This window comes from Canis lupus, chromosome 15 (assembly GCF_048164855.1).
Source record: "Canis lupus baileyi chromosome 15, mCanLup2.hap1, whole genome shotgun sequence".
NCBI classification, from domain to species: Eukaryota; Metazoa; Chordata; class Mammalia; order Carnivora; family Canidae; genus Canis; species Canis lupus.
The window spans coordinates 46,851,648-46,873,017 of record NC_132852.1 but is presented as its reverse complement, the minus strand read 5'-3'; the positions used below and the strand labels follow the sequence as shown (position 1 = coordinate 46,873,017).

The window sequence follows — 21,370 nt, the reverse complement described above, 5'->3', positions numbered from 1 at the left end:
TATTTCCTTATGTACTCCTTTCCTAAGGGAATATTTGGTTTATTTTATCCTTTTGTAACTCTGGGGGTGCTGATAGTTGAGTTCTGAGCACACCAAGAAAAGATAAGGAGATATCAGGCCTGAAGAATCATCCTGGAAGGTTTGAACTTCTCATTGAAGGTCTGTTCAGGGAGGATGTTTTCCTTACAACTCAGGAATTCAGTACTTTCCATGTCATCTTTATTGACTTTATAAGGACAGAGAAAAAAACAATGAACATGCAAATACTGAAAAAGGAGAGAAGAAGTGGAGGAGGAAGAGAGGAAGCAGAGGTCCTGGATAGTTCCAAGTCTCAGGATTCTCAGGGCCATAGATCTCAGATGGGTTCCACAACTGATGGCAAGTCAGTGAGTAACAGGGGACCAAGCCCAGACACAGTGATAAATAATCAGAGGCTAACAGGAATGTAGAGGAAAATGGAGACAGAGACGATTGCTTTCGCATAGGAAGGTGACCACAGAAAGCACCAGTAGAGACACAAGGATATGAGCCGATCCGGCTTGCACTGATGAGTATAAACTGTAGAAACCTGGATATTGGTCTTGTTGGGGACCCCATAAATTTGTGTAGAATACACTTTAGAGTTACCTCACTTGGGGAGCAGTAGATAATTTAATAAGCAAGGACACTGAAGTATCTAACCACTCACTTCTGACTGTCATTGATAAGGTCTGCCCTGGGAAACACTGGCTCTCCAACAACTTCAACCGGTCCCATGCACTAGCTAAGCAATTCTTGTAGCCAGATAAACCTCCACACAGAGAGTTACAAGTGGCTGAAGTAAGACATTATGTGCACTCATAGAAATAGTAAATGATAAGGAATTATGACAGAAGCACTGAAGGCATCTTCATGAAAAGTACATGTCGAGCTTTAAAGATTTAATCAAGGTCAATCTACATGGCTTGGAGTAGGATGAGGCTGGTGAGATGTAGACACCATTTTTTTTCTTTTTCAAGTTTTAATTTAAATTCCAGTTAGCTAACATATGGTGTAATTTAAGTTTTAGGTGTAGAATTTCATGATTCATCACTTCCATACAACACCCGTCATAGGTGGCCTCCTTCATCCCCATCATCCATTCAGCCCATCCCCCACCCCACCTCCATCGACCCTCTGTTTGTTCTCTAGAGTTAAGAGTCTGTTTTACTATTTGCCCTTCTTTCTTTTTTTCTCCCTTACATTCAGCTGTTTTGTTTAATTCCACATATGAGTGAAATCATACAGTATTTGTCTTTTTCTGATTGTCCTATTTTGCTTAGCATAATACCCTCTAATTCCATCTACATCATTGCAAATGTTAAGATTTCATTCTTTTTGATGGCTGAGTCATATCCCACTGTATATACACATCATTTCTTTTTTATCCATTCATGAGCTGATGGACATTTGGGGAGCAACCAGCATCTTACTCTTAAGGAAGCACTCACTTGCAGAGATAGCACTTGAGTGGATGCGGGACGGAGCGCCTCCTTAAATTTTGTGTTCTGGACACCACAGTTACCCCACACTAAGCCTGGGCCTTGCTGATTTAGTAGGAGAACAAGAGGCTTTCTGCTTCAGCAACACTGAATGCAAACAGTAGGGGTGTCAGTCAACCAAGAAATTCTGTCTCCCAAAAAGGATGGGAAATACTGGAAGCTGAGTATCTTCCCTACCTGAAAAAAAAAAAAAAAAAAAAAAGGCCAGCAAGAAAGAGATGGAAAAGCAGCTCCCAGCCCAATAGATTGGTGCTCAGGCTAGGGTCCCCAAGAAGAATAGTCAGCTTCAGAAAGTTTATGTGTGTTAGGTCAGGTCACACAGCTGGTTAGTGACCTTATTGGGTCTATCGCCAGTCTTTTGCAGCCTGTTCGCCATGTAACAGTCGGCTCTAGAAGAGAAAAGAACTAGAATTGGTGATATCAACACAGATATCACCAAGCCTAGTAATAAGGCTAATTTAAGAACTATGTATAGGTACTCATCTTCAATGTACTAGCTAGCCCTTGGGCCTTCTATATGAGCTGGGAAGCCTGCATTTCTTAGAGGATGATGAGATTCTGCTTCCAGACTCTTCTGACAGATTGGATCCGAGAGTAGCACTGGCCACATGAATGTCCAATCAATAGATAGGTGTTGAGAACAGCTATCACATTCTTTGTTCTGAGGCAGAAGACTCTCTAGATCTATTTTATTTCTTAAAAATCCCTAGAGAGTGAAAGTAATTAAAGATTAGATCAGTAACCAATTCTAGAAGTCGAGTCAGCCCTGGGGCACCTGAGTGGCTCATTCGGTCAAGTTCTAACTCTTGATCTTGGCTCAGGTCTCAATCTCATGGTTGTGAGTTTAAGCCCTGAGTTGGGCTCCATGTTGAGTGTGGAGCCTACTTTAAAAAAAAAAAAAAAAGACATAGAGTCAGACCATGGGGGCACCTACCTTCCCATCCTTGGCTAGAGCAAAATATTTGGTACTGGGGGCCCTGCTGGATTCACATACCACCTTAGTCACAGCAGGGGGTAGGTTTTTGTAGGAGAAACGCTGCAAACCCACAACTCATGGCAAACACTTCTGTCCCTTTAAATTGTCACCACTGAGCCCTCCCTCCAGGGTCTCTGAGCTCTGAGAGGCTCTGAGACTTCTTCCCTGCACTGGGGGGAGCAGCCTTCTGTACTCACAGCTGAAGGGAAAGTACTAGGTCAGGGGCCTCTAAAGCCAACATCACAGCCTGTTACTGCTGCTGCAGAAAAGGAGAGCCTGTAGGGGAAGGGGGTCTCCCCGAGCAGTGGGAGCTGTGACCAATCAGCAGGAACATGGTTCTGAGAGTGTTTATTGCCTGAGCACCTACATTCCACTGAACACCATGTGGGTGAGTAAGAGGCAGAGCAATCAAGATCATGCTTCCAGGTTTTTAAAGATGTTCTGAGTTTCAAATAGTGGAAGTTCAGAGAAGTCTGACAAGCATCTTCTCCCGCATGGAGGGTACGCACAACTGTTTAGGGGCAAAGCCTGTCTCCTTCTACATTCTCATAATACAGTAAGAGAAGTGGGTGCAGGAACAAAATACATTTGGGAAGGCACTAAAGATTGCCCAAATTGCATATTCAGCAAAGGCAAAAGATTGCTGTGGGCCATAACTAATCTAACCTCAGAGCAAGTCACAATGTGGGAAATCTAGATACAAATTAATTTGTTCCCCTCCCTCTCCTCACTGCCCACTCTAGGCCCTTAGGAGACATCTGAGGTTAGGAACTGGGTCTTCAACCCCTCTCTCTGCATGACCTTAAAAGGGGTCATCCGCTCTTTCATTCCAGCCTCCCCCTCCCAGCTGCAAGCATACTTCAATTTCCTCATCTGTACAATGCAAGAGTTTGAATAAATAACTGGTTTCCAAATTCTGATTGGTGGACTGATTACATCAGAAACATCGGATCAAGAACCAGACTCTGAGGATGGCCCACAAAACTGTTTATTTTTAATGAACACTCAAGTAATTCTGAAAAGCAGCAATTTTGGGAGACACTGAACCAGATGAACTTTGAAGACTCAGAGTATTAAGAATATGGGCTTCTACATGTTTAAAGTCTCAACAATTGAGAGCCCAGATTTAAGCTGGGGCTTACTTCTCTCTTAAAAACTAGGTTAAATCATTTCAACACCCTTTCTAAACAATACAGAAAATTCCAGGGACCTACTGGAAAGTTCAGTGAATTGCCTACAGCACACTTTCTCATTTCCAGCATTGACAAGGACTTCATGCTGTAGCTACTTTCTTGTTCTGTGCACTGAATCTTCTGGCTGTTTCTTCACTTCTGCTCAGGGGTCAGTTATAGGACTTTGCTGATTTGGATGCATAAGATAACTAATCACCTAAGGCCTGTGGAGTGAACTTTACTGAGGACTTTGGGGACGTGGCAAGGGTGTTACTGCAGAAACACAAAAAGCTTTGGACTGAGTATCAGGCAATCCAGGGGCACAGGCTGTGTGCTTGTGTCCAGGCACTCCGGTGCTCAGGCAAACTTGTTCACTGAGTGTTTAACTGCATTAAATCAGGTCGGAATTGGGTAAAATCACTTACTCTGAGAGGCCTCAGATTCGGGGCAAGGACAGTAGGAGCCAGAGGGCAGTGGCCCATGTCTCCAGCACACAGATCATATTCAGACAAATTGCACAAGCAAAGTGTTTGGTTTTCTGAGAGCTGATCATAGGCTCTTCAGATCAGATATATTCTCTTTCTAATTTCCAAAAACAAAAGGCAAATTCTCTTCTTGCTTTTTCCCCAGGCCAACCACCCTCAGGCGGTTCCCCAAGTCACTGAGCAAATTCCTGATTCCCAGGGTTTTCCAAAGTCTCCCCTGGCTGTGGAACCTCCTGGGAAAACTTAGTACCCACAGCTTAGGTCACTGACACAGAACTACCTGGGAAAACTAGCATCTAAAGCTCCCTCGCTGACACAGAGGATGCGCTATAATCTGCCCTCTGCTTTCTGTATTTGGGGTCCCTGGAAAGACAAGACAAGCCCCCAAAAGTTCTCACGGTATCCTTCCAACGCTAGCCAGGTCCTTCCAATGTTTTTCGCTAAATTCTGATGTTCAGGGGAAGGTAGGAACCGTGCCTTTTTCACTGTGGTGTCACCAGCTCTTTGGACCTTGCCTGACCCATTGTAGGTAGGGGTGACAGATGAATGAATGAGCGAGTGAACCAACCAATTGTGTTTGGAACTCTTTCAGGCAAGCATGGGCGCTGCTGGCGCTGGCGGCGGAGCTGCGCGGGGGGGCCCCGGACGGCTGGCTCCGGCGGGTGTGCGAGCGGCTGCGGCCCGGGGCGGGGGCGGGGGTGCTCGTGCCGCTGGGCGCGCGCTGCTGCTCGGCCTGCTGCTCCGCCGCCTGCGGTCCCGGTGCCGCCGCGCAGAGCGCTGACCGCAGGGCGGGGCGGGAAGGGCCGCGGGCACTCGGCGCTGAGCCGGGAGGAAGAGCTCTTGCCAAGGGAGACCCTGCAGGTCAGACGCGGCTGATTGGCCCAGGAAGCCTCGAGCACTTGTATCAACTCTGCAAAGGCTCAGGGCTCACTTCAAGTGTTTAGAGGTTACCTCTGACTATTTGCACAGTTTTAAATGAATTCGTCTAACTTTAAAACGTCCGTAATTGAGGGCCTCTGGGCGGCGCAGCTGTTGAGCATCTGCCTTTGGCTCAGGGCGGGATCCCGCGTCCTGGGATCGGGCTCCACGCAGGGAGCCTGCTTCTCCCTCTGCCTGCGTCTCTGCCTCTCTGTGTGTCTCTCATGAACAAATAAAATCTTTAAAAAAAAAAAAATCCGTAATTTATTTTAGCAGTCTTGACCCATTTTTCCTTTCTTGAAAACAATAGTGAAGTGACTGGTAGTTTTGAGAAGACAGTGGTTTCATAGCAAAGAGAAAACATTTTTATTTGGAGCATTTATAAAAAGTTAGACACTCGCTTAGTCTGCCTGAGCCGTTACATATTAAAAAGACCAAAAATACCACAGACTGGGCGGCTCATCAAACACAGAAGAATTTTCCCCAAAGTTCTGGAGGTTGGATGTCAGAATGGAGATGCCGGCTGGGTCAGATTCTGGTGAGAAGCAGACTTTGGGTTGCAGACTGCTGACTTCTGGCTGTGTTTTCACCTGGTGGAAGGGACGAGTCAGCTTCCTGGGGCCTCTTTTAGAAGGACACAATTCTTTTTTCTTTTTCTTTCTTTCTTTCTTTCTTTCTTTCTTTCTTTCTTTCTTTCTTTCTTTCTTTCTTCTTTCTTCTTTTTTTTGTATATTCTTAAATTGGAGTTTATTTGCCAACGTATAGCATATCACCCAGTGCTCATCCCGTTAAGTGCCCCCTCAGTGCCCGTCACTCAGTCACCCCATCCCCCCACCCACATCCTTTCCACCACCCCTTATTCGTTTCCCAGAGTTAGGAGTCTCTCGTGTTCTGTCTCCTTTTCTGATATTTCCCACTCATTTTTTCTCCTTTCCCCTTTATTCCCTTTCACTATTTTTTAAACTCCTCAAATGAATGAGACCATATAATGTTTGTCCTTCTCCAACTGACTTACTTCACTCAGCATAATACTCTCCAGTTCCATCCACGTTGAAGCAAATGGTGGGTATTTGTCGTTTCTAATGGCTGAGGAATATTCCATTGTATATATAGACCACATAGAAGGGCATAATTCTGAGTCATAAGGGATCTACCCTCTTGACCTACTCATCTCCCAAGGGCCCCACCTCTAAAACTATCCTCTTGGGCATTGAGTTTTCAACATACAAAACGTGGAGAAACTACACAAACATTCAGACAAAAGCAGACACCGACCCTCCTTAATACCCGTCTAGTTCTTATATATGGCTACATATTGCCCTTTGGGATCCTTCCAGGTTTTATTATTGCCTGTGAGAGAGATGTCAGGTCTTGCATGTTAATGTTTACTTCTGATATATCAGTCTATCTACTTTATAATAATTTATTGCCAAAAAGACAAATGTGAATTATACTGAAAATAATATTTTCCAATTTTGTAGCACATATGATGGTTCATGGCTTACCAACATGAAGTAGAAATTTAGGTAATGTCTTCAACATGATTATTGATCTGGATTTTTATGCAAAAAAAAATTGAGCTCCTCAGACAATAGAGAAGAGAGGGAGCCACAGGTGCATTGGCAGAAAGCCTCAGAGCACCCTAAATTAGGAGCGTATGCTGGTAGTTTGGAGTTTTATGGGGGTGGGCCAGCCCACAAAAGTACTTGAAGCCTCATCATTAGAAAATCAGATGCCTTCCTTGGGTTGTGTAACCAACTGATAGGATTTCCTTATTTCTATTTCAGAATATGACAAAACACTTTAAAGGAAGTCAGTCCTTCTCTTTAAATCAGCCATACTCTAGTCAAGAGGTGTGGATCCCAGAGGAGGCACCTACTCACTTGGCCCAGGGCTCAGGGGTGAGAAAAGAAGGTGGTTGTGAAAGGGGCCCCAGAATCCCAGAGAAGCTCAGGCAGGATAAATACAGAAACAAATACAAATCTAGCCCCTTCACATTCAAACTGTGAAAACCCAAAGATAAAGAGAAAAACTTAAAAATAACTCAGGGGGGGGAAAAAAGGCATTATATTAGAAGAATAAAGATTGTAATTACAGATGATTTCTCGTCAGAGCCTGCAATCCAGAAGACAATTGAGAGATATCTGTGTATCAGGGAAAGAACAGATGTCAACCCAGATTTCTAAAAACAATAGAACTAGCTTTCAAATATGAAGGTGAGCTAAAGACTCTCACAGAAGCTGAGCTGATTCACTGCCAGCCCATCTGCAGTACAACAAATATTGGAAGAAATTCTCTAGACTGAAGGAGTGAATGTGATACCAGACAGACATTTGTGTTTACCTAAAGAAATAAAAAGCTCCAGAAATGGCAAAAAAGAAGATAAATATAAAGGACTTATAGCTCTAAAAGATAATTATCTGAAACAAAAACAGTAACAGTGTATTGAGGAACCTACCACATACCTAAAAGTCCCAGGAGGTAGAAATTATAAGTACTTGTGTAAGTTTCTTAAATTACATATGAAGTGGCCTAATATTGCTTACATGTAGACTGTGATAAATGGTCTAAACACCCCCAAATAAAATGCAGGGACTGTGAGATTGGATTAAAAAGCAAGACCAACCATATGCTATTTAAAAGAAACTCACTATAAATATAACAAGTATATTAGTTTTCCGTTGGTGCTTAATAAATTATCTCAAACTTGGCAACTTAAAACAACATACGCTTATTAGCTCACAGTTTCCGTGGGTCAGGAGTGTAGGCATGGCCTAACTGGGTCCTCTGCTCAGAGTTCCACAAAAGCTCTGTCAAGGAGTCAGCCATGCAGTGATTCTCATCTGAAGTTCAGGATCCTTTTCCAAATTCATTCAAGTTGTTGGTAGAATTGAGTAGCTTGTGGTTGTAGGACTGAGGTCCTTCTGGAAGGTCCTACAGGCTGCCCCTCTTGATAGGCAGTTCACAATATGGATATTTGCTTTCTTCAAAGCCAGCAGAACAATCTCTTTCTTTTAAAACTTTCTTGGGGATCTCTGGGTGGCTCAGCGGTTTAGTGTCTGCCTTTGGCTTGGGGCGTGATCCTGGAGTCTGGGGATCGAGTCCCACATCAGGCTTCCTGTGTGGAGCCTGCTTCTCCCTCTGCCTGTGTCTCTGCTTTTCTCTCTCTCTCTCTCTCTCTCTCATGAATGAATAAATAAAATCTTTTAAAAAAATAAAACTTTCTTGATTAGGTCAGGCCCTTTTGGTATAATCTCCCTTTTGACTAACCTAGAACCAGAAGATCAGGGACCTTAATTCCATGGTAGAGTCCCTTCACTTTTATCATGTAGAATGGCTTCCATCCTATTCACAGGTCTGCCCATGCTCAAGGAGAGGGGAGAGTCCAGGGCACGTACACTGTCATAGGGGGTTTTGGGGGCCAGTTTTAAAACTCTGTCTACCACAACAATATAGATAGGTTAAAAGTAAAAGGATACATAGGAAATACCATGAAAATGCTAATGAAAAGAAAGCTGAATCACTATATTAATAGAAAAGTAGGCTACAAACAAGGAATATTATCAAAGAAAGAGGTGGCTGGGTGGTTCAGTCACTTAAACATCCAACTCTTGATTCTGGCTCAGGTCATGATCTAAGAGTGGTGAAATGGAGCCCCACATCGGGCTCTGCACTCTGCTTGGAATCTGCTTGAGGTTCTCTCTCCCTCTGTCCCTCTTGCTCATGCTCTGTCTCTCCCTCTCTCAAATAAATAAATAAATATTTAAAAGAGAGAGAGAGAGAGGTAAAAACAGACATTGCAGAAGGATAAATACGTCATTTTACCAGGAAGACATAACAGTCCTAAAAATGTATTCACCTAAAACTCCTTCAAAATACATGAAGCAAAAGCTAAACAAATCAAAAGGATAGATAAATCCAAAAGTATAGTTAGAGACTTTAATCGCCTTTCTTAGTATTCAGTAAAACATACAGAAAATCAGTAAGAATACAGGAGGCATAAGATTGGACACTTTCCCCTTAAGGTCAGGAAAAGGCCAAGATATCCATCCTTATCACTCCAATTCAACATCATACTGCACATTTAGCCAGAGAAATGAGGCAAGGGGGAAAAAAAGTCATAGAAAGCGGAAGGGAAGTAATAAAGCTCTTTATTCAGAAATGACATGATTATCTATGTAGAAAATCCTAAAGAGTTCAGGAGAAAAATATCCCAGGACTAATAAATTAGGTTAGCGAGGTAGGAGAATGCAAGGTCAACATACAAAATTGATTATATGTCTGTTTACTGGCAATGAACCATTGGAAATTGGAATTAAATCATCAGTACTATTATAATAGTGAAGCGGGAGAGCGAAGTTCCTGTCTCACAGAGTAGAAGAATGAATCTTGTGGACAAAGGGGAACGAGTAAAGCCTTAGATTTATATTAGGTGAGGTTATAGAAAAAGCTCTCAGGAGTGAGAGTGCTCCCAACAGGGTTGCCACTGAGGGCTTTTAGGACCAGACTTTTATTGAAAGCTAACCAGGGAATTTAAATCCTTTTAACATCTCTACTGATAGCACCATTGAGTAAGGATTAGTGATAACACCTTTAATGGCTTACTTCCTTTTTAGAGACTGGTAATTTTTTGTTGGTCACAAGTAGCTGTTAGAACAGGATCCCACCTCTGACACTTAGGACAGGATGGTCTGGTTTTTTGTTTTTTTTTTTTTTTTATCTCTAGTTTCCTTACACGTCCACATTTGGGGGATTTTTGTGAGCCTGATCCTGTAGCTCCCTATCTATCTGTCATTACCTAGTCCCACCTGTCCCTTACTCAAGAGCATTAAAAACCACAAACTACTTTGGGGTAAATCTAAGATTTTAAAGCTGAAAACTACAAATGTTGGTGAGAAAAATCAAAGAAGACCTAAATAAATGGGGAAACAGCCTACGTTTGTGGATAAGAAAATTCAATATTCTTAAGATGTCAATTCTCCCCCAATTTCATTACACAATGTCAATCAAAATCCGAGTGGGATTTTTTGTAGATATTTACAAACTTCTCCTAAAATTTATATGAAAAAACAAACAACAAAAACTATTTTGAATGAGAAAAAGTTGGAGGATTCACACTCCCCGATTGCAAGCCTTACTATAAACCTACACTCATCATAACTGCAAGGTATTAGTAAAAATGACCATACATATAGATCAGTGGGACAGAATAAAGTCCAGAAATAGACCAATGGCAATATGAACAATAAATTCTTGGCAAAATTTGCCAGGTAATTCATTAGAGAAAGGATAGTCTTTCCAAGACTGGAAAATGGACATCCATTTGGGGAAAAAAAAAAGAATCTCGATGCATACTTTACACCATATACTAAAATTAACTATGTGATTTTGTGAATGGCATTTCTCTACTGTAGGCATTGGTCTCTTTATCTGTAAAATGAGAGAGAGAAAAAAAAGGAAAAAAACTATTCTAGATGAGCTCTGAGATCCTACTAGCTCTCATCTCCCATGGCTGTCTTGCCTTCTGCTTCCACAGAACTCATTTACTCACTGGGTTAAGCTTGCAGATGTGTGCAAGCACGTCTCCCTGAGGTTAATGGCAGCAAAGGCTTTGGGCATCATAGAAAAATGCAGGTGGTGGTCTCTTAGGACTTCTTATGTTGTCACTGAACTGGTTCTAGCACCTCTTGTGCAAATCAACCCCCTTCATTGTTCCCGGTTTTGCATTCACTTTTTATCCTTGCCCGGGGCTGTGCTTCCTGGTCTCTGAGGAATAGGTTTGGAGTTTACTTTCCCCTTGGATAAAGGCAATTACCTAACACAGGTGGTCACCCCAATTAGCAGGTGAATTTAGGACGAATTGTGTGTAACAAATAGTATTGTCAAGTCCTCTTACTTGGAGACTAATTGTAAATAATGCTGCAAATACAGTAGTTCATCTTTTAGTTTTGTTGATTGTTTCCTTAGCTGCGCAGAAGCTTTGTATTTTGGTGTGGTCCCAACGGTTTCCTGAGGCATGAGAAACAAATGCAGAGTAATTGTTTTACATTCACTACCTTAGCCTTAAATGTGAATCAGTTGACAAATACAAGAACCACAGCCTCCCCCCAGCCCCACTCCCAATAAATGGACACAGAAGCTTCAGGCCCCTAAAGCCTCTTAGGGCTGGTTTGTCAGAGGACAGAGAAGGGGCAGCCAGCCAGGAGGTCTGGAGAGTCCTTCAGATCTCGTCCTTAGAGCTGTTCTTTCAGCCCCTCCGTCTACCAGTTCAGCCTTGTGTCCCTGGTAAGCAGGAGCATTCTAGAAGCAGAGCCTGGAACAAGGGTCTGAGGAGTCCGGCGGAGCAGGTGCTCCTGCCATAGACGCGGAGGGGAGTGCCTGGTGCCCCACTAGGGTTTTCCTGGGTCACTGGGGGCGTCCGGGGGTCCGTCACTGCCCTCAGAGCCTCTACCTCCAAATTCTGCTCGTTTTAAAGAGTCAAAAGAAGGACATGGGAGAGGGCATGGCAACCCCGGTAGGCTCCGGCAGGAACCGTCCCCTTAGGGGAGCCACACGCTGCTCTCCGGCCGCTGCGGGCAGGTTTGGCCACGGACCCCGAGGGACCAGGGACCGTCCGCCTCGGCGCGGAGCGGGGGGTCGTGCTCCCTAAACCAGTTTGCCTTCCGGTGGCGCCGAGGCCCAGCCCTGGAACCTACCGCCTCCCGCGCGGCTCCTCCCCAGCTGCACCCCACCTCTGCTTCCTGCTGCGCCCTCGCCCCCCGCCCCCGCTGCGCCCAGAGCTCGCGTGTCCCTGCCGCCCGCTCCCCGAGCCGCCCCAGGAGCCGCCCGCGGTCCCTCCCCGGAGAGCCGCGCCCCCTCCAGCGGCCCCGAGAGCTCCCGCGTCCCCGCTGCCCGGAGAGCCTGACCCCCCGCCCCCAGAGCTGCCTGTGCCGCGAGAGCCGCCCGCCTCCAGGCCCCAAGCCGCCCGGAGAGCCGCGGTCGAGCACCGAGCCCGCAGCGCCGCGCCTGGTAAGGGGAACCCGGTGCCGGTCCCAGCGTCTTTGGGGGTCTGAGGGCCCACGATTTGGTTCCAGCCGGTGACTCTGGTGTGATCTCGCCCAGGTTACCGTCCTTGTGGGTTCGCGCCTCGGTGGACCGGGTTGGTGATGGTCAGAGCCCCGGGCACAGCCGCCCTGGGGTGGCCGCGGAAACAGGCTGGGACCCCCTGACCCTGCGCTCGCAACCCAGCGCATTCCACGGCGCGACGGTCTTCTCCGTCGGGTTGCCTCCTTCTTAGCTCCTACGATCTCCGAGGCCCCGCAGGGTTTCATAAAGCTGGACTGATAATGTCCTCCCATTCGACAGATGAGAAAACAAACTCCAGAGGTGCCCTGGCTGGGAGGGGACACACTTCTCATTCTCAACTCTCCTAACTTCTCTCAGCCCTCCCACCACTCCCAAGCCCTGACTTGTGCCAAATCCCAGAAAGGTCTGGTAGAGAAGGATGGATTCTCAGGGTTGTAAAGGGCAAATACGGATCATTATCCCCCTCCCCACCCCACCTCCAGGAGCCCAGCATTTCAAAGGACATTGTGGACATTGTCTCATGACTTTGATCTGAAAGCCATTCTATTCTCCCCATTTCCTGTGACATGATGTAAGACTCTATCCTGTGACAAACAGACTATGCTCAGGGCACATGGAAACAATCCTTTTGTCCACTAATTCTTAGTGAGACACAGATCACAACATCACAATGACTAAAGTACCCAACAAGTGACTTATACCAGGAAATACAGGGACTGGGCAGATGAGTGAAGGGATACTTATGAATAAGGTAGATAAATACTTTTATCTATCCTAGAACAGCATTAGAGAGCCTGCTTTTTCATAGTTTGATAAAATAAAGTATCATCATGATAAAATCTGGCTCATATAATTTTAAAATCAAAGTGCACTTTATGTTCCTTTGCTTGAAACTCCTACCTAAGCGAGATCCTCCCACAATCCCTGTCTGATATTGTCATAATCTCTGCTTGCATGCTGCCTGCCACTCTCTCGTGATAGCTGGCCCCATTTTGGAGAAGATTAGTAGAATTTTACTTTTGGAGAAGAAATCTGCCTCCATTCCCTGTTTCCACTTTTGCCTACTCTGAGACTGACGCCACATTCCTTTGGGTGTATGTACAGTCCTTCCCCCGTTCTTTTCTGACACTTTATTCTATCCTGTTAATATTTTGTCTATGACTCATTTTAGCATTTCTGTCAATATCCTTCCAGACTCGCCTCTGGACACTTAAAAAAATATTTTATTTATTTATTTTATTTTAGAAAGAGAGAGTAGGGGGATGGGCAGAAAGAGAGAATCTCAAGCAGACTCCGGGCAGAGCATGAAGCCAAGCAGTGGGCTCAATCTCAGGACCCTGAGATCATGACTTGAGATCATGATCAAGAGTCTGATGCTTAACCGACTGAGCCACCCCTGGACACTTTCTTATTTGTCGATATCTGCCTAAAAATCTATCCCTCAGGGAGACGTATGTCTCTACCTGCAGCCTGACCTCTCAGAAGATGGTTCAGGAGAACGACCCGGCTGCATCTCAACCTGAGTTTGATTGGCTTTTGTGTCAGCCCCATTGGTCACACTTAAATCAAAACACCAGATTGTTTTAAATGGAAATACTTCAATTTGGAGTGACTCCTGCACTTTTATTTTTGAATAATCTTTTTAAAAAGACACATGCTATCATAATTTTGCAATACAATTCTCTGTGTTGATTTTAAGGCAAGCTTTCAGTCGGTCAACATCAGTTTATGTCCTGACCGTGGGATGGTAATGTTGTATGTGGTGTCCCAAGAGGCTTGTGAACTTGTTTGGAATCTTCTCTCCTCCCCCCTGTGGAATCAAGAGAATATGCAGGTAAAGGAGCCTTTTTTTTAATCCTTTTTTTTTTTTAAGATTTTATTTATTTACTCATGAGAGACACAGAGAGAGAAGAGAGGCAGAGACACAGGCAGAGGGAAAAGTAGACTCCATGCAGGGAGCCCAACGTGGGACTCAATCCCGGGACTCCAGGATCATGTCCTGGGCTGAAGGCAGGCGCCTAACTGCTGTGCCACCCAGGGATTCCCCCCCCCCTTTTTTTTTACTCTTAGCTCCACAGCAATCTGATGACCTTGGGCAAGTCATTTGATGTTTAATTTCCTAGTATTCTAAAAGAAATTTCAACACCTATCTTGATCACATCACAAGGAATTTAGAAGAACAATTAGAATCACAGATATGAAGGAATTCAGGTTAGGGATGGCTACACAAGGATGCTTCCAATGATGAAGCCCATTGTCAACATCCTCACCACTGTTATCATCGGCTTTTTGAATAGATTGATTCCAGAATATTTTCTGAAGTTCCCAAACCTCAGAAAATGTCATCTAAAATACAAAAGATGCCAGAGAATTTGAGCAGTTTTAGCAAAAGTTGAAGTATAATTTACCAGAGACTAGGATAGCCCATGGTAGTCTGGTGAGGAAAACGCTCTTCTCTGGGCTTAAGGAAAGGAAGAAGAGGAGGAAAAGGAAGGAGAAGGAAAAGAAGAACGGAAATGAATGAAGTAAGTTGTCTCAATATACTCTGATAACGTGGAAGTAGAGAGTTTCTCCCAAAGAGGACCCCAAAAGATCCACCGTGTGAATAGAAGAATGTGCAAAATTTATTTCTATATGACGGGAGCAACCTGAATAGCAAATAAACTATGAAAATAATTTTTGATTCAGTGGAAATTAGCAAAATGCAAGTTTAAGCTAATTAAGATGTCCTTACTTATTATACCCATAAGAGTGACAAAAAAAAAGTAAGTCTAATTAGGTTTAGGAATTCTCAGATGTGGCTGGTGCCAGTGTGGGAGTTCACCCAACCATCCTGGGGTCCTAGTTGGTAGTACCTAGTCATCTGGCAACTGTCTGTCCCAGGTAACTTGTTGCACATGTGACGAAGAGACATATACGGGATCATTCTACAGCATTGTTTGTAGTAGCAAGCATGTAGTTTGAAACAGCTTAAACGTTTGTGAGTGAAGGGGTGCCTAGGTGGCTCAGTTGGTCAGACTCTTGATTTTGGCTCAGGTCATGATCTCAGGGTCATGAGATTAAGCCCACGTCCGACTCCATACTCTTTGCAGAGTCTGCTTGAGATTCTCTCTCTCCCTCTCTCTCTGCCTTTCCCACCTGCTCATACTCAAATAAATAAATAAATAAATAAATAAATAAATAAATCTTTTAAAAATTATTGATAAAATACTACATAAATAGCATCATTTATATAAAAAGTTTCAAATACAAAAACAATACAATATCTATAGAGACACTGTATGTAGAAGTATAAATACACAAATGAGAATGAGCCATAAAATCCTCAGAATATTGGTTGCCTTAGAAGGACAGAGGGAGGGGGACTAAGATTGGAAGCCGAAAAATGTGAATGGAGCCATATGTGTAATGTTTCCACTTCTCGATCAAACAGAACAGCTGCAGCCAAGATGCTGAAATATTTACATTTTTCATGGCAAACGATGTCATTTGTTTTATAACTCTGTGTATTCCTCCACTTAAGAAGTTTGTTTCATAACTGCATCACTTTTCAGACTGAAAAGGGACACATAATAGAGCCTCAGAGTTCCTCTTAATGATAGTTGCATGTCTCGTGCACACTTAACTTTTTTTTTTTTTAAAGATTTTATTTATTTATTCATGATAGTCACACAGAGAGAGACAGAGAGGCAGAGACACAGGCAGAGGGAGAAGCAGGCTCCATGCACCGGGAGCCCGATGTGGGATTCGATCCTGGGTCTCCAGGATCACGCCCCGGGCCAAAGGCAGGCGCCAAACCGCTGCGCCACCCAGGGATCCCACACTTAACTTTTAACATCAAGGAAGAGGACCCAGTACTCTGCCTCATTTGAATGAAACTTTTATGCTAATGGTTGTGTCAATTTCCAGTTAAATCTGCTGAGATACAAAAAATGGTGATTTGGAGGAGACCAGAACCTCAGAGCCCACCAGGAAAGAAGTTGTATTAAAATCTGAGCAGGTGGGGCATGGGCTAAGTGGTTGAGTGGCTGCCTTCGGCTCAAGTCATGATCCCAGGATCCTGGGATTGAGTCCCGCATTGGGATCCCCACAGAGAGCCTGCTTCTCCCTCTGCCTGTGTCTCTGCCCCCCTCTCTCTGTCTCTCATGAATAAATAAATAAAATCTTTTTTTTAATTTTAAAATAAAATAAAATCTGAGCAGGCTATGAGGTTATCTTCAATTTGTCTTGAATGTCGATTCTTTCCCTTCAACTATGGCACCATCTTTTCTCTACCCACGACTTGGAGGGTGGGCAGGGCTGGGGGTGGAAGGGGTAAGGAAGATGTCAGTGCTCACCTCCCTACCACTCTTTCCTCTCCTGTCAGTCCCTGAAGGAGTCCTGTCCCCTTTCCGCCCTACCACTGGAAGGAACCTTGTACTTTCCTCTTTGCCCCTGGAATATCCATCTACCACAGCTTCTGGGACTGGAAATTCTCAGGACTTCTGACAAATCAATGTCATTTACAGAAAGGCAGTTTTTCCCCCTGTATTCTAGCAAGTTCATCTACTTTGATTCCAAACAATAATAGTAATGTCCCACTCCTGCTTCCATAGAAGAATGCACTCTTCATTTTATGCCTTTAAAAGTTGGAGAGAGATAACTGATTTGTTTTAAAATATTTCCTAATTTCCTGTAAGTTGAAAAAAATTTTTTTTCAACAGTGCATTGCGTTAACATAACCTAGCTTTGCCTGATTTGCCTAAAGTTAGTCATAGATGTTTGAAAGTATAATATGAGTTAGAAAATTAGCAATGGAAATGGCTTATCCTAGGATAATTATTCTTAGACGTCTGAATTGAAAGTGTTTCAGGCCTTAGCAACTCCCATATGGACACTTGCTTTTATTCCTTTTCTGTTTTCTATTCCAGAAGAGCATGGAAGGGCTTCAGAGGAGCAGATACGGAACGATGGCTGAAGGTAAGAAAGCCTGGATGTTCTCAGGAGCTCCAGGCACCTGGGAGAGTTGTTGCTCTCCCTCCACCCACCTCCATCTCAAACACAGGGACAGAAACCCCGCTATTCTAAAGTAAATAAGAGGGCAGTCCCGGTGGCTCAGCAGTTTAGCACCGCCTTTGACCCAGGGCCTGATCCTGGAAACCCGGGATCGAGTCTCATGTCGGACTCCCTGCATGGAGCCTGCTTCTCCCTCTGCCTGTGTCTCTGCCTCTCTCTCTCTTTCTCTGTGTGTGTCTCTCATTAATACATAAAATTTTAAAAATAATAATAAAAAAAATAAAGTGAGGAAGAGGGACTCCTGAGTGGCTCAGTGGCTGAGCATCTGCCTTTGGCTCAGGGCGTGATCCCAGGGTCCTGGGATCAAGTTCTACATCAGGCCCCTTGCAGGGAGCCTACTTCTCCTTCTGCCTGTGTCTCTCATGAATAAATAAATAATCTTTAAAATAAAAATAAATAAATACATAAATAAAATGAAGAAGGAGGCAATTATCACTTGTTCCTTACCTTCCCTATTATCATCACACCCCGCACACTGTCATGCCACCTGACCTGTGGGAAACGTGGAAGTGAAACTCCACGTCAGTTTGGAGGATTTGGAACATGATTGTGAAAAACAATCTCTCTTTCCTGGTCTGCTCTGAACTGGAAAGAGGCTAAGTTCCCGTAGAGATTGAGTAATGGTGCTTGCTGCAAATACTTAAGGAGAGGAAGAACCAACACAAAGTAGAAGGAATAAAGCAAGAGATTTTAGGAGACCGAAATGAATTTAATTCATTTGGACTCATAAGAAGTCTAAAAGTCCTGGGGTTCTCACCCGCCTTCATCCCTTGAAGATTTTTTTTTTAAGGTTTGATTTATTTATTCATGAGAGACACAGAGAGAGGCAGAGGGAGAAGCAGGCTCCATATAGGAGCCCGATAGTCACCCTCCCCAACACCACTTCTGTGATCATTTCCGGTAACTCAATCAGACAGATCTCTCCAACACACGTGCTTCTACTGCTCTTCCTCTCTTCTTCAGCCTCCCGTCCAGGGGCATCTCCCAGACTTTGTCCTTGACATAAACAAGTCTTTTGTCATCTCAGTTGCAAATGCCCAACTGCCCACCAAGAGAGTAGAGACCTAGGGCCATTCAGCTGGTCGTTGGCGGAAGGGTACTGTAGCTGGCATCTGAGACGCCCTTTACCCCTGAGGTTTAGATGCAAATGTTGGGTACTGCTGTGCGGGCATGCCTGGGGATATGTGGGTGGAGAAGAGGTGATAATATTTTCTCATTTGTAGCTTCTCATCCTCTGCCTCCTTCTAATCTTATATTTATTTAGCATGAAAATGGCCAAAGCACCATCTGTGAAAAAGCACGGGGACACATTCTTTTTCTGGAAAAAAAAAAAAAAAAAGCCACGTTTTCCCTGCTTTAGATGAAGTGCTTAGAGCATCCTTGGGGCAGTGCCTCACTTGGCCGTGGGTCTAAGCATGAGCTTCTAATGTCAGCTTTTTGGGATCCATGAACATCTTCAAGTGGTATACAAACTTTTGTGATTCTTCAGATATGATTGTTTTGGGGGAGGGAGGTTCACCAGCTTTCGTGAGATACTATGAAGGCCCATAACCTAAAAATACTAAGAATCACTAACTTAGGGGTGCCTGGGTGACTCTGTCGTTGATGTGTCTGCCTTCGTCTCAGGTCATGATCCTGGGGTCTTGGGATCAAGCCCCATATTGGGCTCCCTACTTATGAGGAGCCTGATTCTCCCTCTCCCTCTGCCTGCCGCTCACCCTGCTTATACTCACTCTCTCTTTCTGTCAAATAAATAAATAAAATCTTTAGAAAAATAATCACTAACTTAATAGACACAACAAATTGGTTTTTTATAGGCAGAGACGAAGATAACTGGTTTGCAACACCACCCTCCCTGAGGATCATCCTGGTGGGCAAGACAGGCAGCGGGAGAAGTGCCACAGGGAACAGCATCCTCTGCCAGCCCATGTTCGAGTCCAGGCTGGGGAACCAGCCTGTGACCAAAACGTGCCAGGGGGAGACAGGGACCTGGAACGGAAGGAGCATCCTGGTGGTCGACACGCCCTCCCTCTTCGAGGCAGAGGCTCAGACCCAAGAGCTGTACAAGGCCATCGGGGACTGCTACCTGCTGTCCGCCCCGGGGCCCCACGTGCTGCTGCTGGTGACCCCGCTGGGGCGCTTCACCGCCCAGGACGCGGTGGCCGTCAGGAGGGTGAAGGAGGTCTTCGGGGCGGGGGCCATGAGGCACGCGGTGGTCCTGTTCACCCACAAGGAGGACTTGGCGGGCGAGTCCCTGGACGATTACCTGGCGGACACGGACAACCACAGCCTGAGGAGCCTGGTGCAGGAGTGCGGGAGGAGGTACTGCGCCTTCAACAACAGGGCCACCGGGGAGGAGCAGAGGGAGCAGCTGGCCAGGCTGATGGCCGTGGTGGAGAGGCTGGAGAGGGAGACGGGCGGCGCCTTCTACAGCAACGACCTCTTCTTCCAAGCCCAGCTGCTGCAGCGAGGCGGGGGCGGCACCTGCGGGGCGGAGCTGGGGGGCTACCTGGCCAATGTGCGGGTGCAGGTGGAAAAGCAGAAGCGAGACCTGCGAGGTCCCGGGAGTACCTGGGCCTGCCCGGCGCTCCTTAAAATCACAAAGTGGATGCTTTCTCATATCGGGATTTCTGTGGTCCTTATTATATGCCTTTTGATTTTCCTTGCCACTTTAATTAACCTGTGTATTACTCATGGGCACTGAGCCTTTTCAGGTGATTGCTGCAGTCAGCTGGTTTGTGTGTTCAGAGTCACCATCTCTGGGCCAGAGCCTTTGATTTTTTTACCTAATGTCACGTTCCATTTCTCTCCATCACATCTGGACACGCTGTCCATTTTCTTCAAGCCTTTTAGGTAAATAAAACCCAAAGGAAAAAAAATATTTTTCTTTTTTGTTTTGTTAAGAATTGTGATGGTACAAGAGAAACTGTCACGAAGTGGTTGGGACGTGCAGGGAGGCAGGTGGCGGGGGGCGAAGCCATGGGGATGTGCCACCTCTGGGCCCTGCTTTAAGCCGTTGTGCTGTTGAGGGGAGACACGTGTGTTATATTAAAAGCTGGTGACAGAATGCCTTATTTTATTCAGAAACATGCTCTGATTTCATCAGAGTTAGTCATAAAAGCTGGCACCCACCCCCACCCCCTGGGAGAAAGAATGATGAGGAGGGGTAAGGGCCAGTTCCTGAGACCAGAGAGGCCCTGGAACAGGTACAGGAGGGGGTCATAACAGCACGATAGGGGCTGAGCCTCAGGAAAAGCAGTCACTAGGAAATTATCAGTGGCTGAGAAAACAAAGGAACTGTAATTTCTTAGAGTAGGGGTGGTAGGGCTGGATAGTGAATAAAATTTTAGGCTTAAAAATGGTCTATAGTTGGGTGCCTGGGTGGCTCAGTGGGTTAAGCATCTGCCTTTGGCTCAGGTCATGAGCCTGGGGTTCTGGGATCAAGCCCCACGTCGGGCTCCCTGCTCCTCAGGAGGTCTGCTTCTCCCTCTCCCACACCCCCTGACTTGTGCTCTCACTCCCTCTCTCTCTCTCTCAAATGAATAAATAAAATATCTTTTTAAGAAATGGTCTATAGTCTACTCAATTCTGTCCTGGTAATGCAAAAGCCTCCACAGGCTCCAGGAGGCTGCATTCCCATAAAGCTTGACAAACTGTGACCTTTGAATTTGCTGTAACTTTCACATGTGGCCATGAAAACATTATTCTTCCTCTGATGTCCTCAACCATTTTAAACTGTGAAGGTCTTTCGCACCTCACAGGCTGCATAAAACACCTCGCAGTTCAGACTGGGTCCATCTCACAGTGTGTTTCCTGTTGCTGGTCGAGCTACATCGCATGCAACATCTTAACCTCAAACCCAGTACAGTCCAGTTCAATCAGATGTGCTCTCTGTGGGAATTTGAGGAAAGTGTCGTACCCAACATTTCAATGGTAGTAAAGAGAAGAGGGCAGACCTTGGGGTGGACTCTAAGCCGAGGTCATGAATTCAGTGGAAACAGACAAATCAGATGACGGGGATCTTTGGTAGCCACCCCCTGCCCTCCTTCTCTGCTCCTTTGTATTCTGGGAGGGAGACCTGCAGTCATCCCAGGCAGCCTGTGGCTGGATGGGTAAATAGCTAATTCTGAGGTGAGTCTTAGGGACTCAATGTGACACCCAGGTGTAATCTCCAAACCT

General features: G+C 45.2%; 1 protein-coding gene across 4 annotated transcripts; it reads left to right on the top strand.

The window, feature by feature from the left end:
* The first annotated feature begins 11,863 nt into the window (after nucleotides 1-11,863).
* Nucleotides 11,864-20,758, top strand: LOC140605061 (GTPase IMAP family member 5-like). 4 transcript variants are annotated; one of them, XM_072777015.1, is made up of 4 exons: nucleotides 11,864-12,079; nucleotides 13,836-13,970; nucleotides 17,050-17,095; nucleotides 19,009-20,758. In XM_072777015.1, the coding sequence occupies exons 2-4, from the start codon at nucleotides 13,881-13,883 to the stop codon at nucleotides 19,893-19,895; spliced, it is 1,023 nt and encodes a 340-aa protein (XP_072633116.1). In that variant the 5' UTR covers nucleotides 11,864-12,079; nucleotides 13,836-13,880; the 3' UTR covers nucleotides 19,896-20,758. The 4 variants fall into 4 exon arrangements, with proteins under 4 accessions (XP_072633116.1, XP_072633115.1, XP_072633118.1 ...); XM_072777014.1 differs by having other exon boundaries at nucleotides 17,047-17,095; XM_072777017.1 differs by lacking the exon at nucleotides 13,836-13,970.
* Nucleotides 20,759-21,370: the final 612 nt, after the last annotated feature.